At 64.6% G+C, this 16,017-nt stretch overlaps 1 protein-coding gene across 1 annotated transcript; it reads right to left on the bottom strand.

The window, feature by feature from the left end:
- Positions 1–4,662: 4,662 nt before the first annotated feature.
- LOC110140233 (RIMS-binding protein 3A-like) lies at positions 4,663–9,867 on the bottom strand. The gene has a single exon (XM_020898548.2). The coding sequence runs from the start codon at positions 9,865–9,867 to the stop codon at positions 5,047–5,049; it is 4,821 nt and encodes a 1,606-aa protein (XP_020754207.2). The 3' UTR covers positions 4,663–5,046.
- Positions 9,868–16,017: the final 6,150 nt, after the last annotated feature.

The following is a 16,017-nucleotide window of genomic DNA, read 5'->3' as shown; positions in this document are numbered from 1 at the left end:
ATGGCTCAGAGCACAAGGGGGCACCCGAGCCAGAGCCAGGTGTCCAAGACCAGGGCTCCTGACAGTGGTTGCTGTTCAGTCGTCAAGTCATCTCAGGCTCTCTGTGACCTTATGGATGGCAGCACGCCAGGCCTCCCTGTCCATCACCATCTCCTGGAGTTTGTTCAAACTCATGTCCATTGAGTCGGTGATGCCATCCAACCATCTCATCCTCTGTCACCCCCTTCTCCTCCCACCTTCAATCTTGCCTAGGATTGGGGTCTTTTCCAATGAGTTGGCTCTTTGCATTGGGTGGCCAAAGTATTGGAGTTTCATCTTCATCACTTCTTCCAATGAATATTCAGGGTTGATTTCCTTTAGGATGGACTGGTTGGAGCTCCTTGCAGTCCAAGGAATGCTCAAGAGTCTTCTCCAGCACCACAGTTCAAAAGCATCAATTCTTTGGGAACTTCGAAATACAGGGTGTTTCGTCCCAGAACAGATCCATGGCCAACCACACCAGCCACTTGGAATTTAGCAGGCTGACTGGCCTGGTGGGATGGACTGGGGCACCCCTGGTGTCAGCATGGCCCCAGAAACCCTCCGTGCCTGGGGTCTGGGGCCGGCCTCAGCTGGCACTGTGCTCAGCTTTACAAGAGCTGAGATGGCCTGTGGGGCTCTACCATCCGTGGAACCCCTGACCTCGAAAGCAGCCCCAACCCCACCTCCAAACCTGACCTCCAGGAGCTGAGACAGGGAGACCAGGCACCACTGAAAGGTGCTGGAATGAGCTTCAAATGGGCTTCAGGGGCATTTCCGAGCTTTTTACATCGTGACCTCGTGCTGTGAATGTGGATTTCATATAAGGATTCTGAAAGCGATAGGTTAGCAAACATCGTGTTCTGAAAGAGCACGCTGGCAGAGGGTGAAAGGGGGCCGGGCGCTGAGAGGCAGAGAGGGACGGAGGGGCTGTCCCTGGGGGCCGCAGTGTGACGGGGGTGGGGGTCCCCAGCCGGGAACCTGAAGGAGGGCTAGAGGAGCCTTGCGGTCACCTTCAGGCAGGCAAGCGGCGCAGCTCTTGCCTCCTTGATGGTGATAGGGGGAACCCGAGCCCATCCCGTCAGACAGCAGGCCCAGGCTGGTGAGGGGCCAAGCACGGGCCAGAGGGCCCGGGGCAGAAGTGGCTGGCGCCCGGACAGGTTCGGTGACCCTGGCTCCAGAGCCCTCCTGACCTGGCCCGCCTGCCCACTGCAAAGCTTCCTCTGCCCTCTGGCCAGCGGGCCCTCCACCCCTCTTCCCTCCTGGGGCAGGTCTGGACAGGCCTTGGGCCTCCAGGTGGCCTGGTCAGTCAGGGAGGGGCGGGGCCCGTCTCCAGCGGCTCACCTGCTCACACCTGTGCCGGCTGTCCCTGCAGACCCCCAAAAGGCTTCAGGGCCCCGGGGGAGAGAGCTGGGCCCACGTCCACCCTGCCATGGACCTCTGCCCCCATCCCCAGCGCCCACTTCCTCCGTGCTCTCATGAGTCCTGAACCTGGACCACACACTCCTGCCCCAGCCCGGCCCCAGATGAGGAGACAGAGGCTCGGACAGCCCCCGCTCAGCGTCCACGGGACGGCTGCTTGGTGGTCCTGCATCCCCCCAGCCTGCGGGGCTGAGACACTGATGCCTCCTGGGACTTTGGGGAGGCTGGGGTTTGCTGGACGCCAGGAAGCGTGTTGGAGCAGGCTTGGGTGTGCTTTCAAGCTGCTCCCGAAGCCCCTGGAAGGATGGCCTCTGTGGTACATGGGGGGGCGCTCTCCAGGGTGCCCTGCGGAGAGGGCGGGCAGAGAGCAGGTCTGGGCGGGGCCCGCGGGGGTCTGGGAGCCGGTTCCTGGCGGTCCTGACCCAGGTGCGCAGCCGGGCAGCAGCCGTCTGTGCTGCCATCTGGTGGCGGCGTCAGAGAGCTCCCGGCGGCCGGCTGGAAGCCCTGGGGAGAGGGGTCCTCTTCGGCAGGGGGTGGGTGGGCACGTGTCCCAGCCCCGCCCCCGCCCCGCCTGGGCCACGGCTCAGAGTGTGCGTCCCCGGGCGTGCGATCCCTGACTCGCCTCAGGGGCCGGGGCCTTCGCGGCTCCCACTGCCCAGGACACCCCCCCCTCACCTGCCTCTGCTCCCGAGAGCAGGGCCAGAGTGTCCTGTGCCGCCCAGGGCCCCTGCCTGGTTATTCCGGGGGGCGGGGAGGCCCGGTGCCCGGTGTGAGCGCCCCCGGAGCCCTGCAAGGGAGCGACAAACAGGGGTGGTCGAGCCCTGCTAGTCCTGCCTTCCGCAGGCCTCTATTGAGGCCCTACTAGGCGCCGGGCAATGAAGGACCGAAGCCGTCCTTGCCTTGGCGGGGCTTCCGTTCCAGTGCGGGGGGAGAGGGGGGGGGGGGGGGGTGGGACGTGGCCGGAGAAAAACCACGGGTGACAGCAGACTTGGGTGAGGGCGGTGCAGAAAAGTTAAAGCAGGGTGGGCGGCTGGAGGGGGAGGCTGGAGGGAGGCGGTCCTGGAGGGAGGGGGCTGGGGAGGCGGGGCTGGAGGGAGGCGGGGCTGGGGAGGCGGGGCTGGAGGGAGGGGGGCTGGGGGGGCTGGAGGGAGGGGCGGCTGGAGGGGGGCTGGGGGAGGCGGGGCGGGAGGGAGGCGGGGCTGAGGGAGGGGGGCTGGAGGGAGGCGGGGCTGGAGAGGGGGGGCTGGGGGAAGGCAGGGCTGGAGGGAGGGGGGCTGGAGGGAGGGGCGGCAGGAGGGAGGGGGGCTGGGCGGGGCTGGAGGGAGGGGCAGCTGGAAGGAGGCGGGGCTGGAGGGAGGGGTGGGGGCTGAAGGGAGGCGGGGCTGGAGGGAGGCGGGGCTGAAGGGAGGGGGCTGGGGAGGCGGGGCTTGAGGCTGGGGGGCTGGAGGGAGGGGGGCTGGGGGGCTGGAGGGAGGCGGGGCTGGAGGGAGGGGCGGCTGGAAGGAGGCGGGGCTGGAGGGAGGGGGTCTGGAGGGAGGGGCGGGGGGCCACTTTCTGGCCAGGACAGGGACTCTTCCGCAGCACTGGAGAGCGGTGAGAGGCCCTGGGCGATGGTCAGGGGAGGAGATTAAAAAAGAGTTGATGGGACAATGGGGCTGGTATCATTCTCCCTAGGTTACCTGTGAGGTTTCCATGGAATGACAGCTCAAAGTGTTAGTTGCTCACTCCTGTCTGACTCTCTGTGATCCCTGTGAACTGCAGCCCGCCAGGCTCCTCATCCATGGGATTCTCCAGGCCAGGATACTGGAGTGGGTTGCCGTTCCTTTCTCCAGGGGATCTTCCCTACCCAGGGATCGAACCCGGGTCTCCTGCATTTCAGGCAGATTCTTTACCATCTGAGCCGCCAGGGAAGCCCGGATTCACAGCTACTGTGTTTAATTTTGAAGGTGCTGGATTAAGTTCCTGTCCTCTGGCTAAACTGTTGTTGCTCTCACAGCAACTGGGGACCATACCTATGCCCCCTCAGATTGTGGGCAGCCCACCAAGCCCCCCAACCTGAGCCCAGGCGCAGTCCTCTCATGCACAAGCAGCTCTCTTGTTCTGGCGGGCCTCAGGTCCTGTTCTGGGTTGTGAGCTCACAAAGAAATGATACTGTGGAAGATTGTGAAAGCCAAGAGATGTCTGCACACCCATGTTCACAGCCACGTGATTTACAAAACAGGGGGGAGCAACCCTGATGGATGAATGGATGCACAAAATGTGGTCCATTCAGTGGACGATAATTCAACCTTAAGGAGGAATGGAACTGTGACACCTGCTACCACTCGGATGAAACCCAAGTACGTTGTGCCCAGGGAGGTAAGCCAGACAGCAAAGCCCGGATTTCTGGTCCAAGTCCACTGACACGGTGTCCCTAGAGGAGTCAAAGTCATCCAGTCAGAAAGATTAGAGGTCATCAAGGGCTGAGGGAGGGGACAGGGGGATGTTGTGTAACGGGGGGTAGAGTTTCAGTTTGGCAAGGAGAGATGTCCTGGAGACTGGTTGCTCAACACCGTGAACGTTCTTAGCACGGCTGAACTGTACACTCGAAAATGGCTGAGATGGTAAAGTGTATGGTATGGGTATTTCACTAGCCAAGGAGCCTCTGAGCTGGCCTTCTCACTGGAAAGCTGGTGTCTGTGTGGGCAGCTGGCAGGGGGCATAGCGCTCGGGACAGGTTCCTCCCTGGCTGAGACTCGGAGCTTCCGCTCACGCCGGGTGAGTGTGTGTGTGCACCACGAGGCGCCCAGGCCGCTCCCCGCGCTCTCTGAGGACACGGTGGGTGGGTCACTGCGAGGCGCGCAGGCCTGTCCCTCCCTGTTCCCATCTCAGCCCCGGAGACGGCGCGACAGCACCCTCCGGACCTGAGTCACCAGCTCCCCCGAGAGCCTGCCCGTGGCTCCTACCCTCCTTAACGAGCTGCATCCAGCTGCTCCCTTCTGCCCCCACGGAGGCGGTGCCCTTCTGACTGCAGTGGGGACCAGGGCTGAGCTGACCCCCCACCAAAGGGTCTTCTCCCCCACCCTCCCCCCGGGGGAAATGTCTGCAGCCCTCCAGGGCCCCGGGACAGGCAGGGAGGGAGCGGGGCTGGGCTGGCCTCCTTGGTTGTGCCTTCACTCCTAAAATTCTCTTTTCTTTGTTTCTATGCCCTTTTAATAAGGATTTGAACAGAAGATAGAAAAGTAACATTCTGGTCACTTTTTTCTTTTTTAAAGAGGCAGGCTTTTCTTTAGACTTTCATACAAGGCAACAGCTGAGAGAAGCTAAACTCCCAAAGGAAACGGGTCCTGAGGATGGAGCTGAGAAAGGGCCAGACATGGATGGACCAGACCGGATAGCCCAGACACCTGCAATCACCAGCCCACCAGCCTCTCGGAAGCAGCTTGTTCTTTCTAGAAATGGCTCCATTCAGACATAGGCCTCGCTGCCTTTGAGGCCTGGGGTGGCAGAGGGTTCAGAGCAGCAGCGTGTGGAGCAGGTGCCTCACGCGAAGTGAGGAGGCCCTGGCAGTGGGTGCCCAGGTGGGGCACAGGCGGCAGGAGCCACCACCTTGGCGGGGTGCTGTGCTCACTCCTGGAGGGACGTGTAGTCCAGCAGGTGGGCGGGGACCAGGCCTCTGTGGCCGCCCAATTCCCCGTAGTAGAAGCCCTTGTCATCCACGGGTCCGTGGACCGTGACCACATCCCCTGCCCTCAGTGACAGCTGGCCCTTCACAGGGCCCCCTGCCAGCCAGTCCCCCGGGTCATAGTCCAGAGCTGCCACCATGGTCTTTGGAGTCCAGAGTGAGGAGGAGGTCCTTCCGGGGCTCCCCTGGGGCAGGGGAGAGGAGCCCTGAGGGCCAGCGAGCCCCCCGAAGTCATCCAGGTGCCCCGGCAAATGCCACCTGCCACGGCCATCAGTCCACTCCCTGCCCGCATCCACCTCGGCCACCAGGTGACCGGCGATGCTGCCCACCAGCCCACTGCATTCACTGTGACAGAAGCTATGGGGGTCCTGAGAGCGCCCCGCTCTCCGTGGCCGCCCTTTCCGGAGGGCCAGCTCGCCCCCTGCAGCCTCGGGGGTGGTGGACACGGCCGGGGGCTCGTAATCAGGGAGGGTCACAAAGATCCCAGCCAGAGGACCCACGCTTGTCCCCGGCGGCGGGGTGGCACCCCTGGGTGTCCCGAGGGCCTTGCTGGACCGGGCAGGACAGGGCGCCGAGCCAGGCCCCTGGAGCCGGCCCACGGCCCCAGCCCCCAGAGCCTGACCACGTGTGCTCGGGCCATGGAGTGCCGGTCTTCGCTCTCGCCCCTCTGCACCCCACGCATCCTCCTGCCGAGTGCCGCAGAAGTCAGACGCGGATTGTTGGCTGCCGCCCGGCTTGGGAGGAATGGACGTGATGGCGTCTGCCTTTTGTCTGAGGACTTTCCCAAAGGTGGCCTTCTCCTGGCACGGCTCGTTGCCAGGCGCAGGCTCAGGGGACAGACGGAGGACTCCCGGAGCAGGGTTTGGGCTGGTGAGCACCCACCGATCCTGGGTCCCTTCCCCGCCGGGCTGGCCCCGGAGCAGAGGTGGCCTGTGGTTCTGGGGACGCTTCTCAAAGAGCTGGTCCTTTCTGGAGGGCTTCCGGGCTTCCGCGGGCCCCTGGGCTTGGCTGCTTGAGCCTGCACTGGGACCTTCTCCTTCTGAAATCAGTCTGGTCTCCGGGGACCACCTCCTTGGGGGTTCTTCAGGGAATGCTTCGCGACACTTGGCCCGGGGCTCCCCGCAGCTTCGGGGGGCACGAGGGCGGGCCTTGGCACTCAGGGATGCCGGACCCAGCCTCCGAGGGCAGATGGGGAAGCTCCCGCTGACAGCAGACGGGTGTTCCCAGGTGTAGCTGAAGGGCGACATCTCTGGCCAGTGGAGACACGTGACGCAATCGTGAGGGATCTGGGCGGGCACGGAATCCAGGGACTCGCCGCAGAGCGACATGGTTCTCACTGAGATCTTCTGGCACGTCGCGGGCCGCGGGAGCTGGGAGAGTTCCAGCAGCGTGCTCCCCGCGGTGGCCTCGGCCACTTCCGCCACCTTGAGCCCGTCAGCATACACGGCGTACCCGGTGACCGGGACTCCGTTGGAGGACCCAGCTGGGTCGATGGTCACGGGGAGCCAGCTGACCACCAGGAGGCCCGGTGAGGCGTGGCGCTCCACCAGCACGTCCAGCGGAGGGTGGGGGGGCCCCGCCAAGGGTGTCTCGAAGGTGACGGTGGAGGACACCTCTTGGCAGGCCTGCTGCGAGTCGCAGGGGGGATGCACCTCTACCCGGGCCTGGTGCCTCGTGCCAGGCTGCAGGTGGCGGAAGGTGTAGCCATTCACGCCCATGGGGGTCAGGGCACGCTCCCGGTTGTCCAGGTACACCGTGTGAGGGTGGCTGCCACCCACCCAGGCGACCTCGGCCGACGTGGCCGCGACACTCAGCAGCTGGAGGTGCACGCAGGCCGTGTGAGGGATCCTGATGGTCCCCGGAGGAGAGTTGGAGGACCCCCGCCTGTCCCTGCTCTCCTGGGCGCCCGGCCGGCTGGCTTCCATCGTGGTGTCTGAGACCTCTGTTGCCACTTCCATCCTAGAGCCCACCCTCGCCACTGGGCACGGCTCTCTGTTCACTGCCGTCTGGGCTTGCCCAGGTAAGAAGCCGGGACTGGGGTCATCCTTCCAAGCTTGGCCCTGCCCAGCCGCCGGGAGCCGAGTGGGGCCTCGGTCTGGGGACTCACTGGGCAAGCAGCCCCAGATGTCGCCGTCGGGGATCTGCTCCACCAGGTTGGAAGGCACCAGCCCCCGCCTGCCGTCCTCAAGCTCCCCTTCATAGAAGCCGTCCTTGTCCATGTCGCCGAAGACGTACACGTGGGCCCCAGGCGTGAGCGGCAGCTCACTCTCAGGGTGCTCGTTGGGCCCCTCAAATGGGTTGTAGCTGTACCGAGCCAGGAAGATTTTGAGCTTGGGGGTGGCCACGGAGACCTCCAAGCCCCCCGCCTCCAGGGTCGAGGGCAGGCTGTCCGGCTCCAGGTCCTCAGCCTCGCTGGCTGTGTCGGCATCCAGAGTAGGGCAGGAGGGCACTGTGGCCCACGTGGACTCCACCTCTGAGGAGGAATTCGACTGGGAGCCGGTTCTCTGGGGCTGGGGCCTGGAGTCCAGAGGCTGGCTGCGGGAGTCTGGAGCTTGGGGGCCCCGGGCTGGCTCCCCAAGGGCAGCTGGGTTTTCCAGCAGGAGGTCTTCCTTCCTCCCCTGTTTGTCTCCGCTGGGCGGAGGGGACGCCGGGTTCGCAGGCCCTGGCTGCAGCTCGGTCCCCGGGTCGTCCCTGGGTGGGTGGCCAGGCTGACCCTGCAGCGTCCAGATCTCGTCCTGGGCAGCCTGGAGATCACACAGGACCTTCTGCAGGTCGCGCTGCAGCTGCTGCTGCCAGTCCTGCCTCTGCGCCACCTGCTGCAGCAGCTGTTCAGCCAGCAGGCCGGCGGCGTCGCGCTGCCGGCACGCGCGGCCCAGCTGCCCGCGCACGTCCTCGTTCTCCGCCGCGACCTTCCGCGTCCAGTCCGCCTGAGCCTGCAGCCGCGCGTTCTCCTTGGCCAGCCAGGCGCCCTCGCGGAGCGCCACCTGCAGTTGCGCCTCGGCCTCCTGGCCCCGCCGATGCGCCGCCGCCACCTGCGCGCCCAGCTCCTCGCACTCCTGCCGCCGCGCGCTCAGCTGGCGCTCCAGCGCCTGCACTTGGCGCCGCGCCGCCTCGCGGGACGCGCTCTGGCCTCCCGCCCCCGCGCGGGCGCCGCCGGCGGCCTGCTGCAGCGTCAACTGCCATTGCAGGCGCAGCACCTCCCGCTGGGACTCGCGCTGCAGCCGGTCCAGATCGCCGATGCTGAGCCACTGGGCGCTGGCGGCGCCCTCTCCGAGTAGCGGGCCGAGGCCCGAGGCGACGCGCGCCTGCAGCAGGTGGCACTCTTGCCTCAGTTCTTCGATCTGCTTGTCCTTGGCCAGAAGCGCGCTCGCCTGCTCGGACAGGCCCCGTGCACGCTGGAGGGCCAAGGCCTGGCAAAGCTCCAGGCCCGCGAGGCTCTCTCCGGGCACCGGCGCGCTCACGGCCCGCAGATTGGCCTCCTGCAGCTTGCGGGCCCGGTCCTCCAGGCGCCGAGCGAGACCGGTCAGCTCGGCGCGCTTCCCCTTGAGCTGCTTTGCTTTCTCGTCCGCCTCGTCGGGGAGGCCCAAGCGCCGCAGCCGTAGGTTCTCCTCGCGGAGGCTGGAGCAGCGACGCGCCAGCTCCTGCAGCGCCTCCGACAGCTCCGAGTTCCGCCTCAGCAGCTCGCGATGGTCCGGGCCGGGCGGTGGGGGGCTCGGGGCTTCGCGGGGCCGGCTCCCCGCCTCTTCCCCCTCTCGCAGGTTGCTAGGTGTCTGGCGCTCCGATGGTGGCGGCGGCGGCGGCGGCAGGGGTCTCAGGGAGCCCGAGAGGGAAGCGTCTGGCGAGGACGACTCGGGGGCCCTGGGGTGACTCGGGCTGCCGTCAAGCGAGGGGCGGGGACCCTCCGGCGCCAGGGAGTCGAGCGAGCGGGCGCGCGCCGGGAGCGGGCTGTCGGGGGAGCGGGCGCGCGCCGCGGGAACCCGATCGAGGGAGCGGGAGCGCGCGCGGACGCCCGCGCTGAGGCTGTCCCGGGCTCCGAGTCCGCGTGCGGCCTTGGTGGCGGCCTCGCGGGGCGGCTTTCCCAATGGAAGAGGGGGGTCGGGGGCGCTGGGCAGGGCGGGGTTCCAGTGAAAGTGCTCCAGGATGTACTTGAGAAACAGCCGGCGCTCCACGTCGAGCGCGGCCTGCAGGTGGCGGATGCGCGAGGCCTGCTCTCCGTGCGTCTCCCAGCGCAGCTGAGCCAGGACCTCCTGCAGGCGGCACCGGCACCGCGCGCCCGCGTCGTCGGGCGGCCGCGCGCGGCCGCCGCCGTAGCCGCGGCTAAGCAGCTCCTCGGCCAGCTGGCGCTGCAGCTCCCGGGCCTGGCGCGCCACGCCGTCGCGCTCCCGGCGCAGCACCTGCTGCAGCTGCCGCATCTCGGCCTCCTTCCAGCGAAGCAGCTGCCGGATCTCGGCCTCGCGCTCCCGCAGCACGTCCTCCCGCAGCTGCCGCAGCTCCCGGCTTCGCTGCGCCTCCCACTGGGAGCGCAGGTGGTCCGCCAGCTGCTGCCGCTCTCGCTCCGCCTCCTGTCGCAGCTGCCGCGCCCCGGCCGAGAAGCGCCGCCGCTCCTCCCGCCCGCGCGCCCGCTCCGCCTCCAGCTCCGCCCGCAGCTTCTCCAGCTCCCGCCGCTGCTCCTCCAGCGCCGCCGCCGCCGCCGGGCCCGGATTCGCCGGCTTCTGGGAGGCTGCGCGGCCGCCGTCCGCAGGGCTGGGCGAGTCCTTGGTCATGGTGGCCGCGGCCGGGCCAGACAGCCGACCTCGTCTGGCCCGGGCCGCCTCTCGCCAACGGCCGCCGCCGCCCCGGGCCGCGGCCAACCGCCCTGAGCACCCCTTCCGGTGCCCGAGGGTCCTCGCGCGCCCCTTCCGCCCCTGGGCGCGCTCTCCCACCTCCTGCGGTGGGCGCGCGGCCTGCGCTCCTCTCTCCGCTGCTTATGCGCGCGCTGGGCTCCGGACCCCCGGGGCTGAACGCCGCCCGTGTCCATCTGGCGATGCCCAGGCGTCTGTCTGGCCCCATGTCTCTGCCCGGTCCTGGTGCCACGTCCCTTACCATCGTCTTCCTGGGTGATACCTTTGAGGCCAAAGAACCCCGGCGGAGTCCCGAGCCACTTGTCTGGGCCTGGAGAAAGGGGGCTTGCTGTGGCATGAAAATCATCGGTGGGTGTGAGCCGACCCTGCCTGGCCCTGCCGAGGATTTGGGTGGTGTGGGTACTGGAAGGACTTACCAGGTGGCCCTAGTGGTGAAGAACCCGGCTGCCAATGCAGGAGATGCAAGAGACGCATGTTCAACCCCTGGGTTGGGAAGATCCGCTGTACGATGGCATGGTGACCCGCTCCAGTATCCTTGCCGAGAGAATGCCGTGGACAGAGGAGCCTGGCAGGCTACGGTCCATCGGGTCACAAAGAACTGGACACAACTGAAGTAATTTAGCGTGCACACACACAGATACACACAGGGACTGGAAATCACAACAGGATGTGTTTGAACTTGGGGGTGTGCCCTGGGCTCACCTAGGGGAGGGTGTGTCTGGCTCCTGCACCGCACTGCTCCTACCCTTCCAAGCACCCCTCCCAGGACTTGCGTGCATTGTCTGTTTAAACCTCCTAAGCCCATTTTACAGAGAAGCCTCGAGCTCGTGGCCTGGGCATGGTGCCAGCCGAGACAGGGCAGAAGGGTTCCTTCCAGAGCCCTGAACTGTGATTTCCTGGTTCATTTTCACAACCACCCCTGGAGACCGCTCTGTGAGAGAGGGACCTCCTGACAGTCACAAGGCCCAGAAATAACTGAAAGTGAAAGTGTTAGTCACTTACTTGTGTCTGACTCTTTGTGAACCCACAGACTGTAGCTTGCCAGGCTCCTCTGTCCATGGGGATTCTCCAGGCAAGAATACTGGAGTGGGTAGCCTTACCCTTCTCTAGGGGATCTTCCCAACCCAGGGATCGAACCCAGGTCTCCTGCACTGAAGATGGGTTCTTTATCATCTGAGCCACCAGTGAAGCCCAGAGAAGCAACGAGTGGGGATTCAAACCTGCAAAATTCCGCCTCCAGTTTCCACGGGCACTCTGTTGCCGTCTGACTGACCTCAAGGTCGCAGCTGGGAGGACCCCTTCCCAGGCCTCCTCCCCAGGCCTCCTCTCCGGGAGCCTCACGTTTCACATCCACAGAAGGAGAGAGTCAAGTGGAACGCAGAGGCGGTGGAGGGGCAGGGGAGGAGGTGAAGAATGCAGCTACCCTGAGGGCCAGGCCTGCCCTTGGGTCTGGCTCAGGAGTGCCCAGCTTTTCCAAAAAGAAAAACCCAGGGCTCTTGTGGGCCCTGCTGCTCCCCACACCGCCTCCCTGGAGACGACACGGCCGGAGAACTCTCCTTGGCTCTCCGTGGGGCAGTGCATCAGATGCTTAGGGCTGTGGGCCTTTGGAGTCAAATGTTCCTTCAGCTTTTTGACCTGCTCCTGTGTTCTCAACTATAAAATGGGTGCATTATGCAGCTCGCTGCCACGCTGTGTGACCGCCCAGAGTTCTTGACCTCTCTGAGCACTCATTTCCTCTGTTTCTAAGGTTTCAAGGAAGTGACACTACACAGTGCCCAGAGCAAGCTCCCTGGCTCATTTCAGTCCTAGATTGGGAAACAGGCCTGCAAGGCAGGTATTTGGCTGAGGCTGGCAGGGTGCCAGGGTGGAGCCAGCCCAGGGGCCTTCTGAGCTTCCTGGGGCTCACCCAGATGCCTCGGGGCAGATGGACAGATGCCTCAGAGACCTGGGCATCCATCCAGGCTCCGCCACTTCTTGGCTGAGGGAGTATGGCTGGTTCTCTTCCAGGGTGTATTGCTAGCATCAGCCTTGCAGGGTCAGGGCCCCTGTCGGCCCAGGACCCAGGGCTGGGTGTGTAGTAGGAGGCGCACCAAGGTCTGTGTACGCTCCAGTCTCCCCATCCAGGCTTGGCTGGGACTTTCACAGGCTTCTTCCCGGGGTCTGAAGAGGTGGCCTGGCTCAGAGGCCTCCGGGCTGCAGCGTGTTGGGGTCAACACAGAAACGACACATTCTGTGCTCGGCGCTGGTGCTTGCCATGTGTTATTTTCTGCTTCTGCTTCTTGTTTGTCTTTTTGGCCACCCCACGCAGCTCATGGAATCTTACTTTCCCCACCAGGGATTGGACCCGTGCCCTTGGCGGTGAGAGCTCCAAGTCCTAACCGCTGGTCCACTGGGGTTATTTAAACCAGGCATTCGATATACGAGCGGTCTCAGTCCCATTGGATTCAGAATTCTGCTCAAGGCAGTAGGCTGGTTAGTGGGCCCCACACAACCCCTGGTTTTGTCCACTCACCACTAACCTTATCTTATCCTTCGGCCTCTGCTGAGCAGTTCCTCCTCCAGGAAACCCTCCCTGACTCCAGGCTGGGCTTGGGCAACCCGGGACTCTGCAGCTCTGATCATACCACCCAGGGCCTCTCCTTTTGGAGCAGATACGTGTCTGGTACACCTGTCCCTGCCCAGAGTGGGCTGAGAGGAGGGGTAAGTTAAAGTCCCTCCGCAGAAAGGAGGGAGAGGGACCCGGGGCCAGGCAGGCAGGGGACAAAGGGCACGGCCTCCCCGGCCACCTGGCCTGCCTGGCCCCCCATTCAGGTACCACCTGGCAGCAGGGGCGACAACCCCAGGCTCCAGGCTGCACGCTGGGCCCTGGGCGGGGGCCTCAGGCCGGGCCAGGAGTGAGGCTCAGGCCACTACAGAGGTGCTGGTGGAATCCTGAGCTGTGGAACACACACACCCTGCACACTCAGACACACACATGTACACCTATGCACGTGCAGGCACACACACACACACTGGGCTGCTTCTAGCCCTGCCGACCGTGTGGCTGGAAGCTCAGGAACCTTACTTCCATCCGGCTCTGCCCTGCCCTGCTTGCCCTGGCACCACATGACTCCTGGGGGACTCAGCTGGACTTCTGGTCCCAGTGTTTGCATCCAGTCTTTAATGACCCATGACTGACCCCGCTGCTCCTCAGGGTGTGGCACAGGCCTGGCCCGGGCAGCACCTGGGGCCTTTACAGCTCAGACTCTCTGCTTGGAGCACGGCTGTCTAGCCACGAGTCCCCCACAGGACCCTCGGAGTGAAGTTCCCCTTCCCCCATCAACCTCTCCTGGGTGACCGACCTTCCTGGGTTGCTCCTGGTGCAGGACAGATAGACAGGCAGCCCTCTCACTCACACAGGCTTTCCCCAGGTAGGTGGGCAGACAACCTTGGCCCCCTCTTGCAGGTGGGCAAGCTGAGGCTCAGAGACGCCTCCGCCCTTTCTGCTGCACTCGTGTTTTCCTTTTTCCTTTCCCCTGGTATGTGCTTGTTTTTTGTCTTCTGGGCTGTGCTGTGAGACGTGTGGAATCTTAGTCCCCCAACCAGGGATCAAGCCCAGGCTGTCAGCAGTGAAAGCCTGGAATCTCAACCACTGGACCTCCAGGGAATTCCTGATACTCTAGGTTTTTATCCTGGGTTCCCGTGAACGCTAAGGTACCATGGGAGATGCCACTGGGCAGGGGCGAGTACCCAGAACACAGGGACTTTTGGCTCCAGGGGTCCTGTGAGAGGAGAGGTGCATGGGGGGAAGGGGGAGGTGAGACATGGGAGTGGTCCCGGTGGTCCTGGAGCCGCAGGGAACAAGTCTTCAGGGGACCCCCCAGCACAGCTCTGTTGGACAGAGGCTGAGGCCCCGAGGCTCAGCGGAAGCGGGTGGCTTGCCTGGGACAGAGGCTGAGGCCCCGAGGCTCAGCGGAAGCGGGTGGCTTGCCTGGGCACGTGGGCAGCTGGGGCAAAGCCGGACAGTCAGCTCAGGGCTCTGGGAGGGGCTCGGCAGCCTGGCCGTCCTGCCGCAGCCTCCAGGAGTGGGGTCAACAGGGCAGGAAGGCAGGCTGCTGCCAAGGAGCAGGACCGCAGCTCAAGTTCCTGGGAGCCCCACGGCACCATCCTGTCACTGCCTGTGCCCGCCACCCGAGGGGCATGGAAGAGCACAGCGGAGGGCTGAGCAAACAGCTCATCTGTCTGCTCCATCCAAGCCGCGCAGTGATTGTCCAGCGACCTGCAGACACCCGCGGACTCTGAGCTTGGGAGCCCGACGGCTTTCCTTGGGTGTGGCTTTCTTGCCTAAAACATAAAAGGGATGGATTATATAGGTAGTTTTCAAAGGCAGTTCCCTCGGGCTTTGGGGGTCCTGGAAAATACTGTAGGGTGGGAAGGATATGCCAGAGCTGACCGGACAGTCACTCATGTCACCTGTCAGGCTGTAAGGAGGACTTCCCCCTGTGGCTCAACTGGTAAAGAGTCTGCCTGCAATGAAGGAGATCAGGGTTCGATCCCTGGGTTGGGAAGATCTTCTGGAGGAGGGAGTGGCAGCCCACTCCAGTGTTCTTGCCTGGAGAATCCCATGGACAGAGAAGCCTGGTGGGCTGCAGTCCCTGGGGTCGCAAAGAGTCGGACACGACTGAGCAACTAACACAGCGCAAGGAGGACATTGGTTTACAAGTGTTTTAAAGAGGCAGGCTGGGAATTCCCTCATGGTCCAGTGGTTGGGACTCTGGTGTGCTTCCACCGCAGGGGGCACAGATTGAATCCCGGGTCAGGAGAACAAAGATCCCACAAGCCTCGTGGTGTGGCCAAAGGAAAAAAAAAAAGGTGTGCTGCTGGTAAGAGAACCTCTGGGTTGCAGAGCCTTCTGACTATCACGGGCCCCACTGCCCCAATGCCCCTTGGCTCCCCGATCTGGAGAGGGGGCCCGTGCCCCTTGTGTCTGGCTCCGCCCCACACCCACAGCCCCGCACTCCATGTCTGTGACCGCTGGGCTGGGTGGTCATGAGGTCTGGGGTCCTGGGCAGCTTTTGCTCCTCTGCCCTCCGCCACCCACGCCCTGAACTCTTCGGAGCACTCGACCTTGCTGAGGGTCCTGGGCTGCATCCTGAGAGCCCACCAGGGGCTTTAGGCTTCTGATCTCTGTGGCTGCAGTCGCCCCAGCTTTCCAGCCTGCTTCTCTTATTTGTGGGTCATCAGTGTGTTTTCTGCCCACTCTCCAAAGTCTTCTCAGCACCTGAAACAGCACCCAGGACTGAGTCCAGGCCCGGTGAACGCACGGCTGGAGAAGACGAGGCCAGCCGGCCAGTGTGGCTGGCGTCCTGGTGCAGTCCATGGTCTACGGTCAGCAGGTGTGCACACTCAGTCATGCTAAGTCATGTCCGACTCTGCTCAACCCCGTGGACTAGGGCAGACACAGGCGTTAAACACAGGTATGGCAAAGGAACACGGTAGCGAGCTCCCAGCGTGGCCTTGGGCTGGGAGCCAGGGGTGCGGTGCTAACCGGGAGAGGAGCCCACCCCAGCCGGGCAGGAGAGCCCGGGCTGCCCAGAGCAGGGACCGGACTCCAGATGGAAGGACCTGCCGTGCCCTCGACCCCTTCCCTCGGGGCTTCCTGCTGCAGGTCACAGGACTGCACCCAGCACCACCCCATCCTGGGGTGGTGTACACCTTCTCCAGGTCGACTCCTGGGCCCACTGGTCCACACCCCCCAGCGGGCAGGGGCAGCGGGTGCCAGCCTCCAGCTGCAGCCCCCTGGCCATGATGGGCTGGTCTCTGTCTCGGAGGTCCTGGCCCCGCCGCCCCCACCCCTTGTGCCCCCTGAGGGTGACCAGCCCATCCCCACCAGCACAGAACAGGCCTCATTCCTGAATCCTCACCACAGTTGGGAGGCTGGTACTGTCCTCTCCGGAGGGGGAAACTGCCCAGGTTCCATGAGGCCCCAGGCGACCTGAGCCTGGTGCTCCCGAGCTGGCCCGTGGGCTCTGACCGCCTGGGCGTCACTGGGGTGCCCGAGCCGCTGTCTCCCGAGGACCTGGCAGCTACCAG

The sequence above is a fragment of the Odocoileus virginianus genome, chromosome 12 (genome assembly GCF_023699985.2).
Source record: "Odocoileus virginianus isolate 20LAN1187 ecotype Illinois chromosome 12, Ovbor_1.2, whole genome shotgun sequence".
Taxonomy (NCBI): Eukaryota; Metazoa; Chordata; class Mammalia; order Artiodactyla; family Cervidae; genus Odocoileus; species Odocoileus virginianus.
Note: the sequence above shows the minus strand (reverse complement) of the source record. Positions and strands in the feature narration are given on the sequence as shown.

Excerpts from the sequence above, each read along its gene's own strand:
- LOC110140233 (XM_020898548.2), bottom strand. The coding sequence starts at position 9,867 with ATGACCAAGGACTCGCCCAGCCCTGCGGACGGCGGCCGCGCAGCCTCC.